Source organism: Orycteropus afer, unplaced genomic scaffold (genome assembly GCF_000298275.1).
Source record: "Orycteropus afer afer isolate SDZICR_OR568_19922 unplaced genomic scaffold, OryAfe1.0 scaffold00056, whole genome shotgun sequence".
In the NCBI taxonomy this organism is placed as follows: Eukaryota; Metazoa; Chordata; class Mammalia; order Tubulidentata; family Orycteropodidae; genus Orycteropus; species Orycteropus afer.
In genome coordinates this window covers 2,804,597-2,819,518 of record NW_006921643.1, presented here as the reverse complement: position 1 = coordinate 2,819,518, position 14,922 = coordinate 2,804,597, and the positions used below count along the sequence as shown (strand labels likewise).

Sequence of the window (14,922 nt, the reverse complement as noted above, 5' to 3'; positions counted from 1 at the left end):
TAGTGATGCATTTAATCCATTAATTTTTGGAATTGAAAAATTAATTTTTTCATCAGTGTAATTTTTGACAAGCATGAATTGGTTGCTGTCATTTTGTTATGTGTTTTTTCATGGTGTCCCTGTTTTCTTTGTTCCATATTATTTTCTGTGCTGAGCTCATTATGTTTATGAATCGTGTTATCATTTCCTTTGTTGCTATTGTTTTATTATTTGCTGAATATTTGTACTTGTCCTCTTTTTTATTGTTATGTGAAGATTTATCATTTTTCTTTGAGGTTACCCTGTGATTTATAATTTTCTCCTGGAGATTAGCACAGTCCATTGTATCTTTCACCTCTCTTGACTTCCTCACCATTTACAAATTCTGTAACTACACAGTATTTTCCCACTTTTTGGTTTATAGTTGTCCTCATTTGCCAGTTAATGTCTCTGGTTCCCTGTTTATAATCTTGTAGGCTTATTTTACTTTCGTAATGTCCATAGCTGTGGTGTCTGGGTTATATCATCTTGTGCATAATTGATAAGTTGTTATTTGCTGTTTTTCGTTCTCTGTGCAAAGGACTCCCTTTAATGTCTCTTGCAAGGTTGTTCTCGTTTTAACAAATTCCCTTAGTTTCTGCTTATCTGTAAATATCCTAATTTCGCTATCATATTTGAGGGACAGTTTTGCTGTGTATATAATTCTTGGGTTGAAAAATTTTCTCTTTCAAGGTTTTATATATACCATCCTATTGCCCTCTTGCTTTCTGCATGAAATCAGAGCTTATTCTTACTGATTGTCCTTTGTAAGTAACTTTTTGTTTTTCCTGTGCTGCTTTCAGGATTCTTTCTTTGTGTTTGGTTTTGATGAGTTTGATGATGATAGGTCTTGGTAATTTTCTTTTTGGGTCTATGCTGTTTGGGGTTTGTTGGACTTCCTGAATGGATATATTCTCATCTTTCATTCTATCAGGAGAGTTCTCTTCCAACAAATCGTGGACAATTTTCTCAGTGGTTTTTTCTCTTCCTGTTCTGGAATTCCAATGACACATAGGTTATTCCTTTTGATGGTATCCCACATGAACCTTAGGTTTTCTTCCTTTTCTTTTGATCATTTTTCTGATTGATCCCTTTCCAAAGAAGTATTCAAGTATTTGTCTTTAGTCTTATTAATTCTATCTTCTATTGAATCAGTTCTACTACTTTGCCCTTCCAATGTGTTATCTATTTCTGACAATTTAGTATTAATCTTCTGGATTTCTATCTTTAGATTTAGAATTGTTTCTAATTTTTCATTTATTTTATCATCTTGGTCTTGTATTTTCTTCCCAAATTCTTCTAGGGTTTTGTCTTTTTTTCCTGGGTCTCTCTCTCAATTCTTTGAAGATACCTAAATATAATTTTTTTGAATTCCTTATCAGAGAGTTCCAATGCTGCTTTTTCCTCAGGGATATGTTCTGGGTCTGTATCCTGCTCCTTTGTTTCTACCACTTTATCTTGCTTGTTTGCGTGGACTGTGATGGTCTTTTGTCTTTGAGAGATCGTGGCATTATTGTATTTCGATCTTTGTTAACTGTGAAGAGCAGGCAAGGGGAGTCAGGCTCTTCTTGGTGATTGTTTATCGTTGGCCCGTTGGTGGAGAAGGAAGTGGTGGCTCTCACTCAGTAAGTGAAGTTGCAGGAGTTGTAGGTGTAGTTTTGTTGTATGAGGACTGTTGCCATCTCCCATTCAGTTAGCAAAAATAATAGTTGAATAAAAAAATAAAAGCACATGAACAAGACATATACCATATAATCACACAGGAACAGTAATTAAAAAAAGAAAAGCTTGCAATATCTGGGGAGAGGACAATAAGAGAAAAAAGGTAGAGAAGGAGAATAATAAAGAAAAAAATGAGAAAAAATGCAATAAAGAAAACGAGGAACAGGGTTAACCATGAGAAAGAAAAGAAAAAAAAAATTGCAACCAGCAAGAGGGAAAAGAAAAAAAGCTGAAAACTAGAATCTGGGAGGGAGCTCTGGTAGCATAGTGGCTAAAGCACTTGACTGCTAACCAGAAGGCTGGTGGTTCAAACCCACCAGCCACTCCTCGGAAGGAAGGTTGGGCAATCCTACTTCCATAGTGATACTGCCTTGGAAACCCAAGGAGGGGTCACTATGAGTCGGGGCCGACTCGACGGCACATAACAACAACAACAACAACAGAATCTGGGAGGGGAAGAATAAAGAAGAATAGTAAAAAGGGAAAAGTAATAATAATAATAGCATAATAGTAAAAATAGTGGTTTTAAAACAGACAAAAACAAAGAAGCTAAAAAACAGAAAAAAGAGGAAAAAAATTGGGCAGGGCGGGGCAGGGCACCCAGACTCCATCCGAGCACACAGACCGGGATGGAATTCCTGTCAGCCTATAAAGCAGGTGGGAGTGAGGGATGGCTGGACTTCTGTTCACCAAGAGGGTGTGGGGTATAAGAGTAACAAGTGGAATGTTGCACCTTTCCAGTCGTCCGGGTCTGGAATGTCTTTGGGGTTTTCGACAAGTGGAGCCTGTTCTTAAGTCCCTGGAATCTGGGAGAATGCTGTCACTTGAAATATCCAAAATGGTTGAGCCGCTTGTAAATATTCAAAATGGCTGCACCCTCCAGGCGGACAAAAGTCTACAGCTCAGCCCACCTTCCTTTTTGCTGCTTCACCTATTCCTCAGTCACCAGAGAGTTCCTCTGTGCAGTCCCTGGCTAGCAGGGCCGATTTTTAGGTTAATTCTTAGGTCCTACCACCAGTCGGCAATATCCAAACTGTCTGTGCCATCAGAATCGCTGCCAGACTGCAGCTCCTTATGTCTCCTTTTTTGGTGTTTTCATGCAAATTCTTCCGCTAGTTAGAATTTAGTCCACTTCTATATCCGTCCCTTCAAAGCTCAGGGGTCCAGGATTATCTTCTGTATCTGTGTTAATTAGTTCCTCTTTTCTTTGTTGATGAGGTCTGTGTAGTCTTTGTGCCTATTCTGCCATCTTACCTCATAATGCCTTTTTTTTAAAAAGTAGTTCTGATTTGGGTAAAAGTTTACAGAAAATTATACCTTCTTAAGCACTCTCTTCCATTTCTTAGACATGCCATTGAGGTCAACAAGAGGGACTATAGAGCCTGGTATGGACTTGGGCAGACCTATGAAATCCTCAAAATGCCATTTTACTGCCTGTATTATTATAGACGGGCTCATCAACTCCGGTAAGTTTGGCCACTTGGCAGTGTGTTTGGTGTAGGAAAGGCTAATGTGTGTCTGTGTGTGTGTGTGTGTGTGTATTATTTAGTTAGTTAGTTTTCCTCTTTTGATTATTACTGAAGAATCACAGTGAATGTTTTTGACTTTTAGAGACCTCAGAGTTACGTTTTTGGGTCATTTTTGTTTAGGGTATTCAACTAGTATAAATAAAATTGTGAACACACAAAGTAATATGATTATATGAAGCATTGGGTAGCGGTCGGGCTTCCTCAAAGGAGGGGTCTTCAATTATCAATAAAGTCTTGCTTTGGTCATTCTCAGACTACTGTTCTTCTGTTTCAGGCCCAATGACTCTCGTATGTTGGTTGCTTTAGGAGAATGTTATGAGAAACTCAATCAACTAGTGGAAGCCAAAAAGGTACCTGAAATGGGGTCCTTGAGAATTTGCTGTAATTTTTTCTTTGTTGTGACATATCTGCATGAGGAAAGTACGAATATGCATAGGCTGAAAGCAAAACTTGACTGAAATCATTAGTTGGAATGTCATATGTCAATAGTCTTGACTTACCAGCACTAGTAAAATGTGAATAACTGCCTTTATATTTCTGCAAGTCTGGAAGGCTTGCAGGGCCTGAGCCTTTATGTGATGAGTCATGGCACATGGGTCAACGGTCAAAATGACCAGTTTATTTCTTTGACAGTGTTATTGGAGAGCTTATGCCGTGGGAGATGTGGAGAAAATGGCTCTGGTGAAACTGGCAAAGTGAGTGAAAGGAGTCAAACACTATTAATATGTCTATTTGCTTTTCTAGTGTGGTGGGTCCTTGCATGCTCTAGAACCTCCCATTCATCATTCTACATTAGTGTGGGGGGATATAGCAGTGTTTAGGAATATTGATGTTGGAATTTAGTCATCTAGACTAAATTCTCTAAAGAGAATGCTACTTCCCCTTGAGGGGGGGAATTTCTTTCCTTTTAGGCAAGGGATGAAGAATAAATTGAAATTAAAATTTTAAAGTAGAATTTCTATATCTGAGTAGGCCTGGAAAGCTATTTTAAGTACTGATCAGCTAGCTCCTGATAAGGGTTAGGAAAATTAGGAATAATTCAGAAATTGTAGGCAAAGAGTTGTTAAATGCAGTTTTATTAGGAAAAAAACTGAGTTGCTTCATATCTTTTTAATCTCACTCTGAGTGCAAAGATGTATTCTCCAACATAAGTATTTACTAATTCTCCCTCTATCACCAAATCAAAACCAAACCAAACTCACTGCCATCGAGTCAGGTCTGATTCAAAGTGACCCCTCCTTGGGTTTCCGAGGTGGTATCACTATGGAAGTAGATTGCCCAAACTTCATTCCGAGGAGTGGCTGGTGTGTTTGAACCACCAGCCTTGTGGTTAGCAGTCAAATGCCTTAGGCACTACTCCACCAGAGTTTCCTCTACCACCAGTGCAGAGTAATTGTTTTAAGCTTTAATGACTAACCATCACATGTAGGGGACACTATTACTGTTTTGGTTCCCATTTATGTGCCATTTATTTAAAAATTGGTGTTTTCCCTTTTTGATGTTGTATGCTTGTATTTATTTTTTTATTGCTAACTTGTGTTGAGTTGTGATTTGTACTTGAAGATCAATTTTTTTTGTAGGCTTCATGAACAATTGACTGAATCAGAACAAGCTGCCCAGTGTTACATCAAATATATCCAGGATATCTATTCATGTGGGGTATGTGTCTTGAACATGGGAATTGAACTGCTGATCTTATTCTTATCTCCTTAGTCATTTCTGCTTTCCCTGTCTAGGAAATAGTGGAACACTTGGAGGAAAGCACCGCTTTTCGCTATCTGGCCCAGTACTATTTTAAGTGCAAGCTGTGGGATGAAGCTTCAGCTTGTGCCCAAAAATGTTGTGCATTCAATGATGTGAGTATCAGTTCTTTAAAAAAGAGTTTGGATGTTAGGCTAGAAATACAATCTTTATATCTGGGAATGGGAGATAGATGGTAAGTAGAAAGGCTGCCTTGATCTTTGGAACTTTTTTCTTTTTGAGAATAGCTTTGGACATACTTTTAGACACTTGCCTAACTTTGTTTCAGACTCGGGAAGAAGGTAAGGCCTTGCTTCGGCAAATCCTACAACTTCGGAACCAAGGGGAGACTCCGACTACTGAGATGCCTCCTCCCTTTTTCCTCCCGGCTTCACTGTCTGCCAACACCACCCCCACACGCAGAGTTTCTCCACTAAACTTGTCTTCAGTTACACCTTAGTTGGCTACTTGGAAGCCAACACATGTCAGACCCAGATTAAGTCTTGCCTCCATATAAAGAAAGGCCACATCTGTTCTTCAAGGGCTTCAGCTCTTTTGTTTGTATGTATGGAAACACCTCCCTGGGGACTGTTTATACAATCACCTCCAGAGACTGACTGACAGAAAAATTCTGGCAGAAACAGACATTGTCTTTTGCCAGTTAAAAGCACTTGCATATCCATTTTGTTTAGAGTGGCTATAGATACTGGCCTTCTTCCCAGACCCTTTTTTCCTCCTGAAATACATCCCTTTACTGCACTTTAGCATAGGCTGTGTTACAGGAACAGTTTTAATGCTGCTTGGGAGTAGGGAGAATTTCTTTAGAAGAGCAATGCAAGGAAAAAGGTCTGCCACTCTACCCTCTGCTGGCAGAAGGGTCATTGAATACCTCAAGAAAGACTTCAGGGCACTGGATGGACTTGCCCTCATTGGATTTGCTGAGCATGTTTTTTATTCTGATGTCAGAGATTAGGTTTAAATGGTGCAAAGTGATACATTTGTTATTACTCTAGGGAGACATTTTTTCAGAACACAATTTTGATTAGTCTTCTAGAAGCTTTTAAATTAAAAGGAACTAACTGGAGTTGAATTAAAGAAGGGCAGAAAGAATCTCAGAGCATGGAACCGTTGATGGCCCTACTGAGGGCAAAAGATGCCTTCCATAATATTAGCTGTATCCAGAGCAAAGGAAGGAGACAAGTACAGAATATTAATGGACATATGAGAATGATACTTTTGTGACTGCACAGACTGAGAATAAACTCAATTCAAGCTAGTCCGTTTTAATAAACATTTTTGATGTAATTGTGTTTATTTTTCATCTCCAACAGAATTTTTTCTCAGCTTTCATCTTTCTAGATAATCATTCTTGCAGCACTTTTGGGAGACTTTCCTATCTGTACATTTTTGTTTAGTAGGAGGTAATATGCGATGACTATGTATACTGTAATGAACTTATACAGTAGATGATATGGCTCATTCTGAGCTCAGGCTCAGCCTTCCTTTATTCTTGTTCCCAGAACATGTTTGTTACACATTCACCTCCTAATGCTGAACACTTCATTTTATAGTAAGGAAGGTTTACAGTGTCTAATGTCCCTTGAATTCATTCCTTACCAAGCTAGCTGTACACTAGTTTATGGTTTCCACTGCCATTCCTGTCCAAGGGTCTCATGGGCTTGAGTGACATTTCTCAGTCCTTCTGTCCTTATTATAATTTGTTTTAATGATTTTACTAAATTTGGACTTCAAATAAAAAATGTGAATAATGTCTTTATTTATGTTTTTTGTATGCATAGAAACCATAAGTATAAAAACAAACAAACATACCAGGAAGTTACATAGATGATTATATTACAAAACAAGAAATATTACTAGTATCTGAATATTGAAGTCTGGAGAGTTCCAGGTACATGGTAAAGCTTAAGAGACCTATTTATTAAGCTGAGCAGCTACCCATCTTGGGGCAGCTCCTTTCTCCTTCCCCACAGCCTTAGTACTTTTTGCTGAAAGGCCCAGATTTGAGTAAAGGTGAGCGCCGTGAACGCAGAATCCGGGCATAAGGGCTGCAGTCTGTTGAGCTTTGGCAAGTGGGCGTTCGGGGAAGTAAGTTTCGAAGGAATGGTTTCTTCCCTGGAGGCTGCTGGTTTGGTTGCTGGTTTTCCTGGTTGGCACCAAGGCGCTTTTTGGTAGAAGAAGCCTGGCCCTGGAGTTTTAGCACAGTATGATACTGCTCAGCAATGCATGCTGCCTTCTTCCGAAGATCTAGTTTCACAAGCATCATGTTATTCTGCAGTTCAGCCAGGGTCTGGTCCTAAAGATCAATAAAGTGATAGAAAACATATTTCTGTCTAGTGTATTAGAGAAAGAAGAGAGCAGAGTAATACCTGTCATCCACTGCTAATTATCAACAACTATTTCTTCAAGATTTGCTCTTTAAGGTCAGAGCTTATAATTGAATAAAGGTGTTTTTTGTTTTTTTTTTTTTTCTTTTTCTTTCTGACATCCAAACATAAACAGTACTGAATAGAACATTTCTCTGGTGGCATAGTGCCTAAGGCATTTGACTGCTGACCAGAAGGTTGGTGATTCAAACCCACCAGCTACTGCACAGAAGGAAGACTGGGCAATCTGCTTCTATAAACCCAAAGGGGGCCACTATGAGTCAGAATTGACTTGATGGCAGTGAGTTTGGTTTTTGTTGTTTTTTAAGGCAGTATGATGATAAGCTTGAATAAGCTATTGAACCCCTCAGAGCCTCAGTATCTAGATTCAAACTAAGTGCTGTGTTCAATCTAGTTTAAGAATTTATTTTTTTAAAATCTCTGGAATCAGGATGTATCTTAAAATTGATGACAAATGCCATAGCTTAATTGTTAGTGTATTTTTCTTAGGTACATAAAATAATGATTTCTTATAGTCAGTGAAATCTGAGATGAAATACATGTTGTTAAGACAGAGAAAATCACTTAGCGCAGTGCCTGGTACTTACTAAATGGTTAACAAAGGATGCTTATTTTGCAAGGAAAAGAAAATCTCCACACTGTGAGATCAGCCTAAGAAGCTTTACCTTTCTCTTCTGTTCCTTATTCCCCTTCTCACATATGCAGGGGGGTGGATTGGGTAGGGGAAGGAAAGAGGATATAGACAGCCCTAACCTGTTTGATTAAGATGTCATCACAAGTGGTCAAAGCTTGGCGAAGTTTTCCTGCCCCCGTGCTGTGGCAACAGGCTCTTTCTGCTGACTGGAGAGACTCACCAAGTTTCTGTAGTTCTGTCCGCAGCAGCCTTACATTCTAGAGGAGGAGGAGAAAGAATCAGATTGTGGTCGAGATTAAACTGGATAGTGATCTGAAGGAGTTGGGTAGCCATTTGAAGAGAGGTAAATTAGAAAGTTAGCTGACAAAGAAATAGTCCCTCGCCAAGACTGGGGGAAAAAGTCTTGTCCTCATACAAACCAGGGAAATATATATGGGAAATTGATAACATTGGTAGTATCACTGAATTATATATGTAAAAAATGTTGAATTAGCAAATGTTATATTTTTTATAATGATTTTTTAAAAAAAAAAAGGATTGTCAGAGGTAATAGGAATAATGTTTTAAGATTTTTAAAAAAACAAAACAAGTATTGAAAATTGCCCTACATAGTAGTTTTGGTAATACAGAAAGCTAAATTACCTTCTGGCCCTCCTCTAACTTCTTGTCCACGTCAGTGGTGAAGGGCTTGGCTGAGGGTGGCGGTTCTAACATTTTCTGATACTTATGCAGCTCTGAGGGAAGAAAACCAGAAACTTAAATATGTAGGCTTTGTATGCTTGGACTTCCTCTTAACTCTCAGTTAACAGTAGCCTGCAGAAAATATAAAAAGTTAGGCACATGTATCTAAGAGTAACAGAAGGATGTAGGTTGGAGTTGAGGAAATGATATTGGGCTTAGAGTCAGGAGGCCCAGATTTAAAGAACAGCTCTTTTCTTTTCCCGCTGAGATTGTTTAATACCTGAATTTTAAGTAAGGTAGTCCCCAATTCTGTCACAAGTCAATTCTAACCTAAGTCAAATACTTCATTTTTAAAAACATTTTCACTATTACTGTCTTTTGTTATCAAGTCTTTATAAATCTGATCTTTAGTTGTCTTTGGGGGTTAGAAACATTACATACAAGTTTAGAGATATAGCTTAGCATTATATTTAATACATATTATATGGTAAGATATTAAAAAATAAGTTTTATGTGTGGTTCTTTGTAACTTGACTATATTGTAAGTTGGGGACTACAGACTTATAGTTCATCTTTATAATGAGGCTAAAAACAAGGAAAGTTTCTAGGGTGATTAAAATGTTCTATATCTTGATCTAGGTGATGTTAGATGAGTATAAAACCCACTGCCATTGAGTCAATTCTGACTCATAGAAGGCTGTAGATCTTTACAGAAAGAGATTGCCTCACCTTTCTCCCATGGAGCTGCTGGTGGGTTTTGAACCACTGACTTGGTTAGTAGCCAAGTGTCTTAGATGAGAGAGAGAGAGAGAGTGAGAGTGAGAGAGAGAGAGAGTGTGTGTGTGTGTGTGTGTATAAATCTGTGGAGCTGTTCCTGTCACACAGAATAACTACTGTTAAGATGAACTATAAGAACATGTGCAGGCTGTCTCTAAAAGGAAACCCATAAGGTGCAATTCCAGAGTTTCTACCCTGAACCACTGTTAGTTTTCCACTCTCTCCTTCCTCACCTTCAGTGGTGGAGCTTAGCTCTGCTCTGCACTGTTCTAATTTAGCTTTAACCTCCTGGAGCTGCTGGGTGTAGGACCCTGCCAACCGTTGTGAGCGCCGTAAGGATAAATCAGACACTGATTGTTGGTGGGCCACTGGCTGCTGTTTGGCTTCCTGTAAGAGGGCTTCTAGCTCTTCAATCTTTTCATCCCGCTCCTAAGAGGGAAGCAGCATAATTCCATCTAGAGTCAGACAAATATGGCAGAAGAGATGACTGAACAAAATTTTCCTGATACTTAGGCCATAAAAGCCTGTTGTTTTTTTTTAACCACTTATCCCATGTCTTTGCCCTTAAATCAATTCATCAAACATGGACTGACCACATACAGAGCACTAAGTGGAACAGAGAGGAAAGCTGAGTTATGTGTTCCTGCCCTCATCAGAGTTTATAAACTTTTATTGACCATAAGCAAGTTGGTGAGAATCTGAGCAGCTAGTTGGAAGATAGTTCAGAGCAACTCACCTGAAGCTCTTCTTGGTAAAAACTTGTCAGAGATTCCTTGAGAATCTTTAGTTTCTCTTCATACATTTCCTCCAACAGTTCCTTTTGGGTGTCCAAATGTTCACTGTTAGAAAAGTTAGTGAAAGTTCTCTCTGAGGACTGAGCTTAGAAGACAGATCTTGAGACTTGCCCAATCCCCATTCTCCACCCTCTGGCCCAGGTAACAGAACAAGAGAAGTCACTCAAGTCGGTACCTGCACCACTGCTCCCGTTGTTGCATCTGCTCCAACATCTCATTGCAAATTTCATCACGTAGCTGCATCTCCAGCTGCAACTTTTCCTGCCGTTCTTTCAAAAGCAGTGCTTTCATGGCTTCTACCACCTGGAGGAGCTCCTAAAGGGACACACAGGTCAGAGGTCATCACATGTCCATGCTTCAGAAAGACAGACCCACTTGGAATGCAGCATGGAAAGTGTGTAGCCATCAAGCTGCTGCACCAAATCCTTCTTGGATTCTTACCTCCTTGCCATATGTGGAAATGTCAATTTCATTTTCTATGTCATCATCAAGGCCTGGGTCCAACTTAGCCCCAGTCTCTAAGCTGGGGGATGCCCGCTGATTGTGTTCCTTGATGAATGAATGGAGGGATGGTAATCCCATTTGCACAGGTGGGGCATGCACAAGCTACAGGAGGAAAATGTTTAATTTTAACTGGTTAATCCATAACTAGTTCCTAGTAGTTTCTTGAAACAAAGGTACTAGCCCAAAGTGGGTACCATCATCACACCTACAGCTTCTCACCTGACTGGCGATAGCTGAAAACTTAGCCACATGAAGGGTCTCATCATAGGTAGATGCACAGGGATTCACATTAACAATCATACAGGAGCGGCCTCGGCCTATAAAGAAGCCTTGGAACACTCGAGTCAGTTTGCTGTCGCGGAAGGGAACCAGGTTCTGCTTTGACCTGACAGGGAATCAGAATAAAACTGAGAATTCCAGTCCTTTGGGTATCCCAGCACTACCCCCTGAGGTGACCAGGAAGTCTCTTAGCAAAGTGCAGAGCCCCAGGCCATCCCAACCCATGGCTTATAGTCAGTAGCTCACCGGTTCTGCTGGTTTTGGCGCAGGGCAGCAATACAGCGGCCTAGAGTGTGTAGGGAAGTGTTAATGTTTCCTGCTTCCTTCAGCCGCTCACCACTCTTCTGATCTTTGCAGCGCTCTGAGCCAGCCAGATCACAGAGTGACAACCTAGAATGATGGACAGGATCTGACCTGTTCTGAGTTTCCCAGCCCTTAATATAGTTCTGGAGAAGGGAGGGCCCAAGAAAGGAAAGCATAGGATCTACCACAAATAATTCCTCTGAGGACCTCCCTCATACACCATTTAGGCCCAAGAAGTCCAAACGTCTTAATAGTCAAACTTACTCGCTGATCTTGGGGATTATATCCCCTTCTCCCTGGAGGTGCAGGATTCTGATTGAGAAGATGCTATGACTGAAAGTTAAAAGGAGAGAAGTTATTGAACATCTATGACCAGATGGAGGACATATTCCTTGGAACACAGTGAAGTGTTAACTCTCATAACACTCACCTGCGGCTGGAGTTCTGGTTCAGAAGGGTGCTGGCAAAGCTCTGGTTCTTACGACCTACTTTCAGGAGTTTCCAAGCCTCCTCAGCATCCTGAACGTGAATCCAATTGAGATCTGAGGGTAAAGGAGAGATATGCATAAAATTGGCGCACCCAATTCTTTCCCTAGTTTTTCCCTAAGTACCCTCCAGGGTTCATGCCAGCCTCCTCACTTTCCCATACCTTTCACGTAGGGATTGCCATTCTGATCTTCACACAACCGCAGAGTCTGCCTCTTGCGCTGCTGATTAGGTGGTTCTAACAGGTCATAGATCAGCTCATTGTAGATTTCAAAAAAGGATATCCAGATGGAGAAGCGGATGTCTGCTGGGACACTTATTAGGGCAGTGTCTGGCTGTGCCCATCGGTGACTTGTTTCTGGGGGAAGAAGTCATTGTACAGAGCATCAATCCTAGAACAATCCATCTCTCTTTTGGCTTGGGAGTTCTTGGAAGACACACCTCAGACTGCAACCTCTGGTCTGCACCCCTCACAGCTCTTGGAAACAGAGAATGGGTTCTTGTTACTTGGTACAGAACCTAGTTATGGTACGTACCATCCAACTGGCTACTGCTGGTAAAATGACTGGTAGAGGACAGCCCAGCAATGCCACTGTCAAAACTGGTGCTGGTACCCGTCCGACTTTCAATGTGGACACTTCTCTTCAAGGAAGTAGACAGCTCCTCCTGGAGGGGCCCAGGGAAAAGGTAAGCACAAAACTTTCTCCAGAGATTTCAACCCTACCTCCATAGACACCAATACTTTACCTCTTGGAGGCCTCCATTTAGCAAGGCCAGCTTCTTCATTTCTTCCTGCCGGATCTGCTTGCTATCTAGCCAGATTACCTCATTGGAGAATAAGGGCTTCAGATCAGGTGTTGGATGAAGCTGGCCTTGAAGGCTATTAAAGATGAGAGCTAGAGACCGGGGTAGGATCCCTCCATCCTTGATGGTACCTGGAAGTTATGTGAAAGATGGTTAGCTGAAACAAGTGCCTTTCCCCCCTAACTCACAACAGTAAAGGCAAAGACACAGCATTATAGGTCAATCAGCAATCCTGTGGGGCGCTACTATTTACCTTGAATTGTGTGAGTTTTCCCTGAGTTGGTGACTCCATATGTATAGATGAGCCAGTTCTGCCCTTTGAGTACGTCCTTCACCATCTCCTTCACGGTCAGGTTGAAGAAGGATGCCTGTCCCACTTCTGGGCCAAAGATCTAGAGATAGACCCAGTTCTTCAAAGGCGCATCCTTTCATCTACTTGCCTCCTATGCAGACCTAACAGATTCATCCTTTTCTGGATGGTGGTTCTAGAGACCACTAAAGCAGCTTCTTCCTGCATTGCTACCAGCTATTCCCTAAACACTGAGGTTTCAAACATTCTCTGCTAGTCTGTCTGTCAGCCAAATCAACACATATTTATGGAATGCTATTCACTAAGCTCAATGCTGCATGCTCAGTGGGGCAATATAATGGTCACATGGCTGAGCATTGGAGATGGATGGATTTGGATCGAAGTCCTAGTTCTACCACTGACTCGATACATGGTTTTGGTAACAATACTTACCTTCACTGTGCCATAGTATCCTTGTTAGGAAAACAGGGACAACGATAAGAGTAGTTATGAATTAATGCACATACAATGCTTAAACTACCAGATAACAGAGTGAACTACTATATAACAGAGACCTCTAAACTTGTAGAGGTATGTGTATATTTACACATAGAGAGGGAGGGAGGAAGGTGAGGGAGCGAGAGAGAGAATGAAATTGCCTCTACGTACTGGTCCCTTGTTCACAGCCAAAGTACCTCCATACCTGGGAAAAGGTGAACCTGTGGGTAGCTTGGCCAATTCCTCGTTCATTGCTCTTCAGGGCAAAAGAGTCCTTGGGTGCTTGTAGAACAAGAGTCTCCACATTCTCAATGTGGACACAACCCTGAGAAGGGGAAAAACACAGTTGTCATAGAAGAAAACATTCCTGGGAACCTCTTCTGTAGTACATCATTTCATCTTGAATCATTCCTTCCCAGACACTTACCTGATCCTCCTGTCGTTCCAACTCTGAAGGTAACAAGGGTCTGATCCTTAGGTATACTTTCACCTTCTCTGTACTATCCTCAGATAGAACCTGTGGCAGAATTCCAGCCCAGAACCACATATTAATCTCAGAGTTACTTCTGAGCACATGGTCAGATACACCACAGTTCCTGGGAATCATGCTGGCACTACCCCAATTCTACCCCAAATTATGGACTTTTTCACTAGACCGTCACTTGTCCCTGTCTTATCAATGTCTTGCAAAGCTAGCTTGCCACCCAGTTATTTGAGATAAAAATGGTTTCCAGTATGCTCTGATAATCCATAGTAAGAGACATCATCAAGATCCCTGCCTCATGAAACTCTCTATATAAAAGACTTCTGGGTAGAGTTTTTCTGAAGATAAAATGTGATAATGTATATTATGTATGTATTATGTTATAGGGGCTAGACAATGGTTCTCAATCAAGGGACTATCCCTTTGACTCTGGGGACATTTAGCAGTGTCTGGAAACATTTTGGTTGTCACACTGGGGAGTGCTACTGGCATCTAGTGGGTTGAGCCCAGAGATGCTGCTACACATCTTTCAATGTTGTAATCTCCTACAGGGAGCTCTGGTAGCGTAGTGCATAAAGCACTTGACTGCTAACCAAAAAGCTGGCGGTTCAAATCCACCAGCCACTCCTCGGAAGGAAGATGGGGCAATCTACTTCTGTAGTGATACTGCCTTGGAAACCCAAGGAGGGGTCACTTTGAGTCGGGTCTGACTCAAAGGCACACAACAACAACAACAGCCTCCTATAACAAAGAATCATCTGGCAACAGATGCCAAAAATGTGGTTCAGAAACCCTGGCCTAGCAGAAAGAAAGGCTCAATAAAAGGAGCTTTGGTCTGATAGAGCCTGGTGGAACTCCTGAGACTATGGCCCCTAGCTGGCCTTCAAGTCTGGAATTGAACCCACTCCTGTGGCTTCCAGCCAAACAAAAGACAGGCATATGAGCTGAACATTTACATTAGGTAGATACACTCCT

At 41.0% G+C, this 14,922-nt stretch overlaps 2 protein-coding genes across 2 annotated transcripts in view; one reads left to right on the top strand and one right to left on the bottom strand.

The window, feature by feature from the left end:
• CDC23 (cell division cycle 23) overlaps positions 1-5,469 on the top strand; it is an 83,905-nt gene extending 78,436 nt beyond the window's left edge. The window contains exons 11-16 of the mRNA XM_007939079.1: positions 3,087-3,206; positions 3,544-3,619; positions 3,903-3,964; positions 4,850-4,928; positions 5,006-5,125; positions 5,299-5,469. Of these exons, the coding sequence (XP_007937270.1) occupies positions 3,087-3,206; positions 3,544-3,619; positions 3,903-3,964; positions 4,850-4,928; positions 5,006-5,125; positions 5,299-5,469 (628 nt within the window). The remainder of the gene's footprint in view (positions 1-3,086; positions 3,207-3,543; positions 3,620-3,902; positions 3,965-4,849; positions 4,929-5,005; positions 5,126-5,298) is intronic.
• Positions 5,470-7,002: 1,533 nt separating this feature from the next.
• KIF20A (kinesin family member 20A) overlaps positions 7,003-14,922 on the bottom strand; it is an 8,964-nt gene continuing 1,044 nt past the window's right edge. Inside the window, exons 2-18 of the mRNA XM_007938946.2 lie at positions 13,891-13,980; positions 13,669-13,788; positions 12,930-13,068; positions 12,620-12,807; positions 12,409-12,538; positions 12,036-12,230; positions 11,817-11,928; positions 11,651-11,719; positions 11,330-11,473; positions 11,024-11,189; positions 10,742-10,906; positions 10,476-10,615; positions 10,243-10,345; positions 9,740-9,935; positions 8,691-8,782; positions 8,168-8,305; positions 7,003-7,323 (exon numbers count right to left, since the gene is read on the bottom strand). Of these exons, the coding sequence (XP_007937137.1) occupies positions 7,003-7,323; positions 8,168-8,305; positions 8,691-8,782; positions 9,740-9,935; positions 10,243-10,345; positions 10,476-10,615; positions 10,742-10,906; positions 11,024-11,189; positions 11,330-11,473; positions 11,651-11,719; positions 11,817-11,928; positions 12,036-12,230; positions 12,409-12,538; positions 12,620-12,807; positions 12,930-13,068; positions 13,669-13,788; positions 13,891-13,980 (2,508 nt within the window). The remainder of the gene's footprint in view (positions 7,324-8,167; positions 8,306-8,690; positions 8,783-9,739; positions 9,936-10,242; positions 10,346-10,475; positions 10,616-10,741; positions 10,907-11,023; positions 11,190-11,329; positions 11,474-11,650; positions 11,720-11,816; positions 11,929-12,035; positions 12,231-12,408; positions 12,539-12,619; positions 12,808-12,929; positions 13,069-13,668; positions 13,789-13,890; positions 13,981-14,922) is intronic.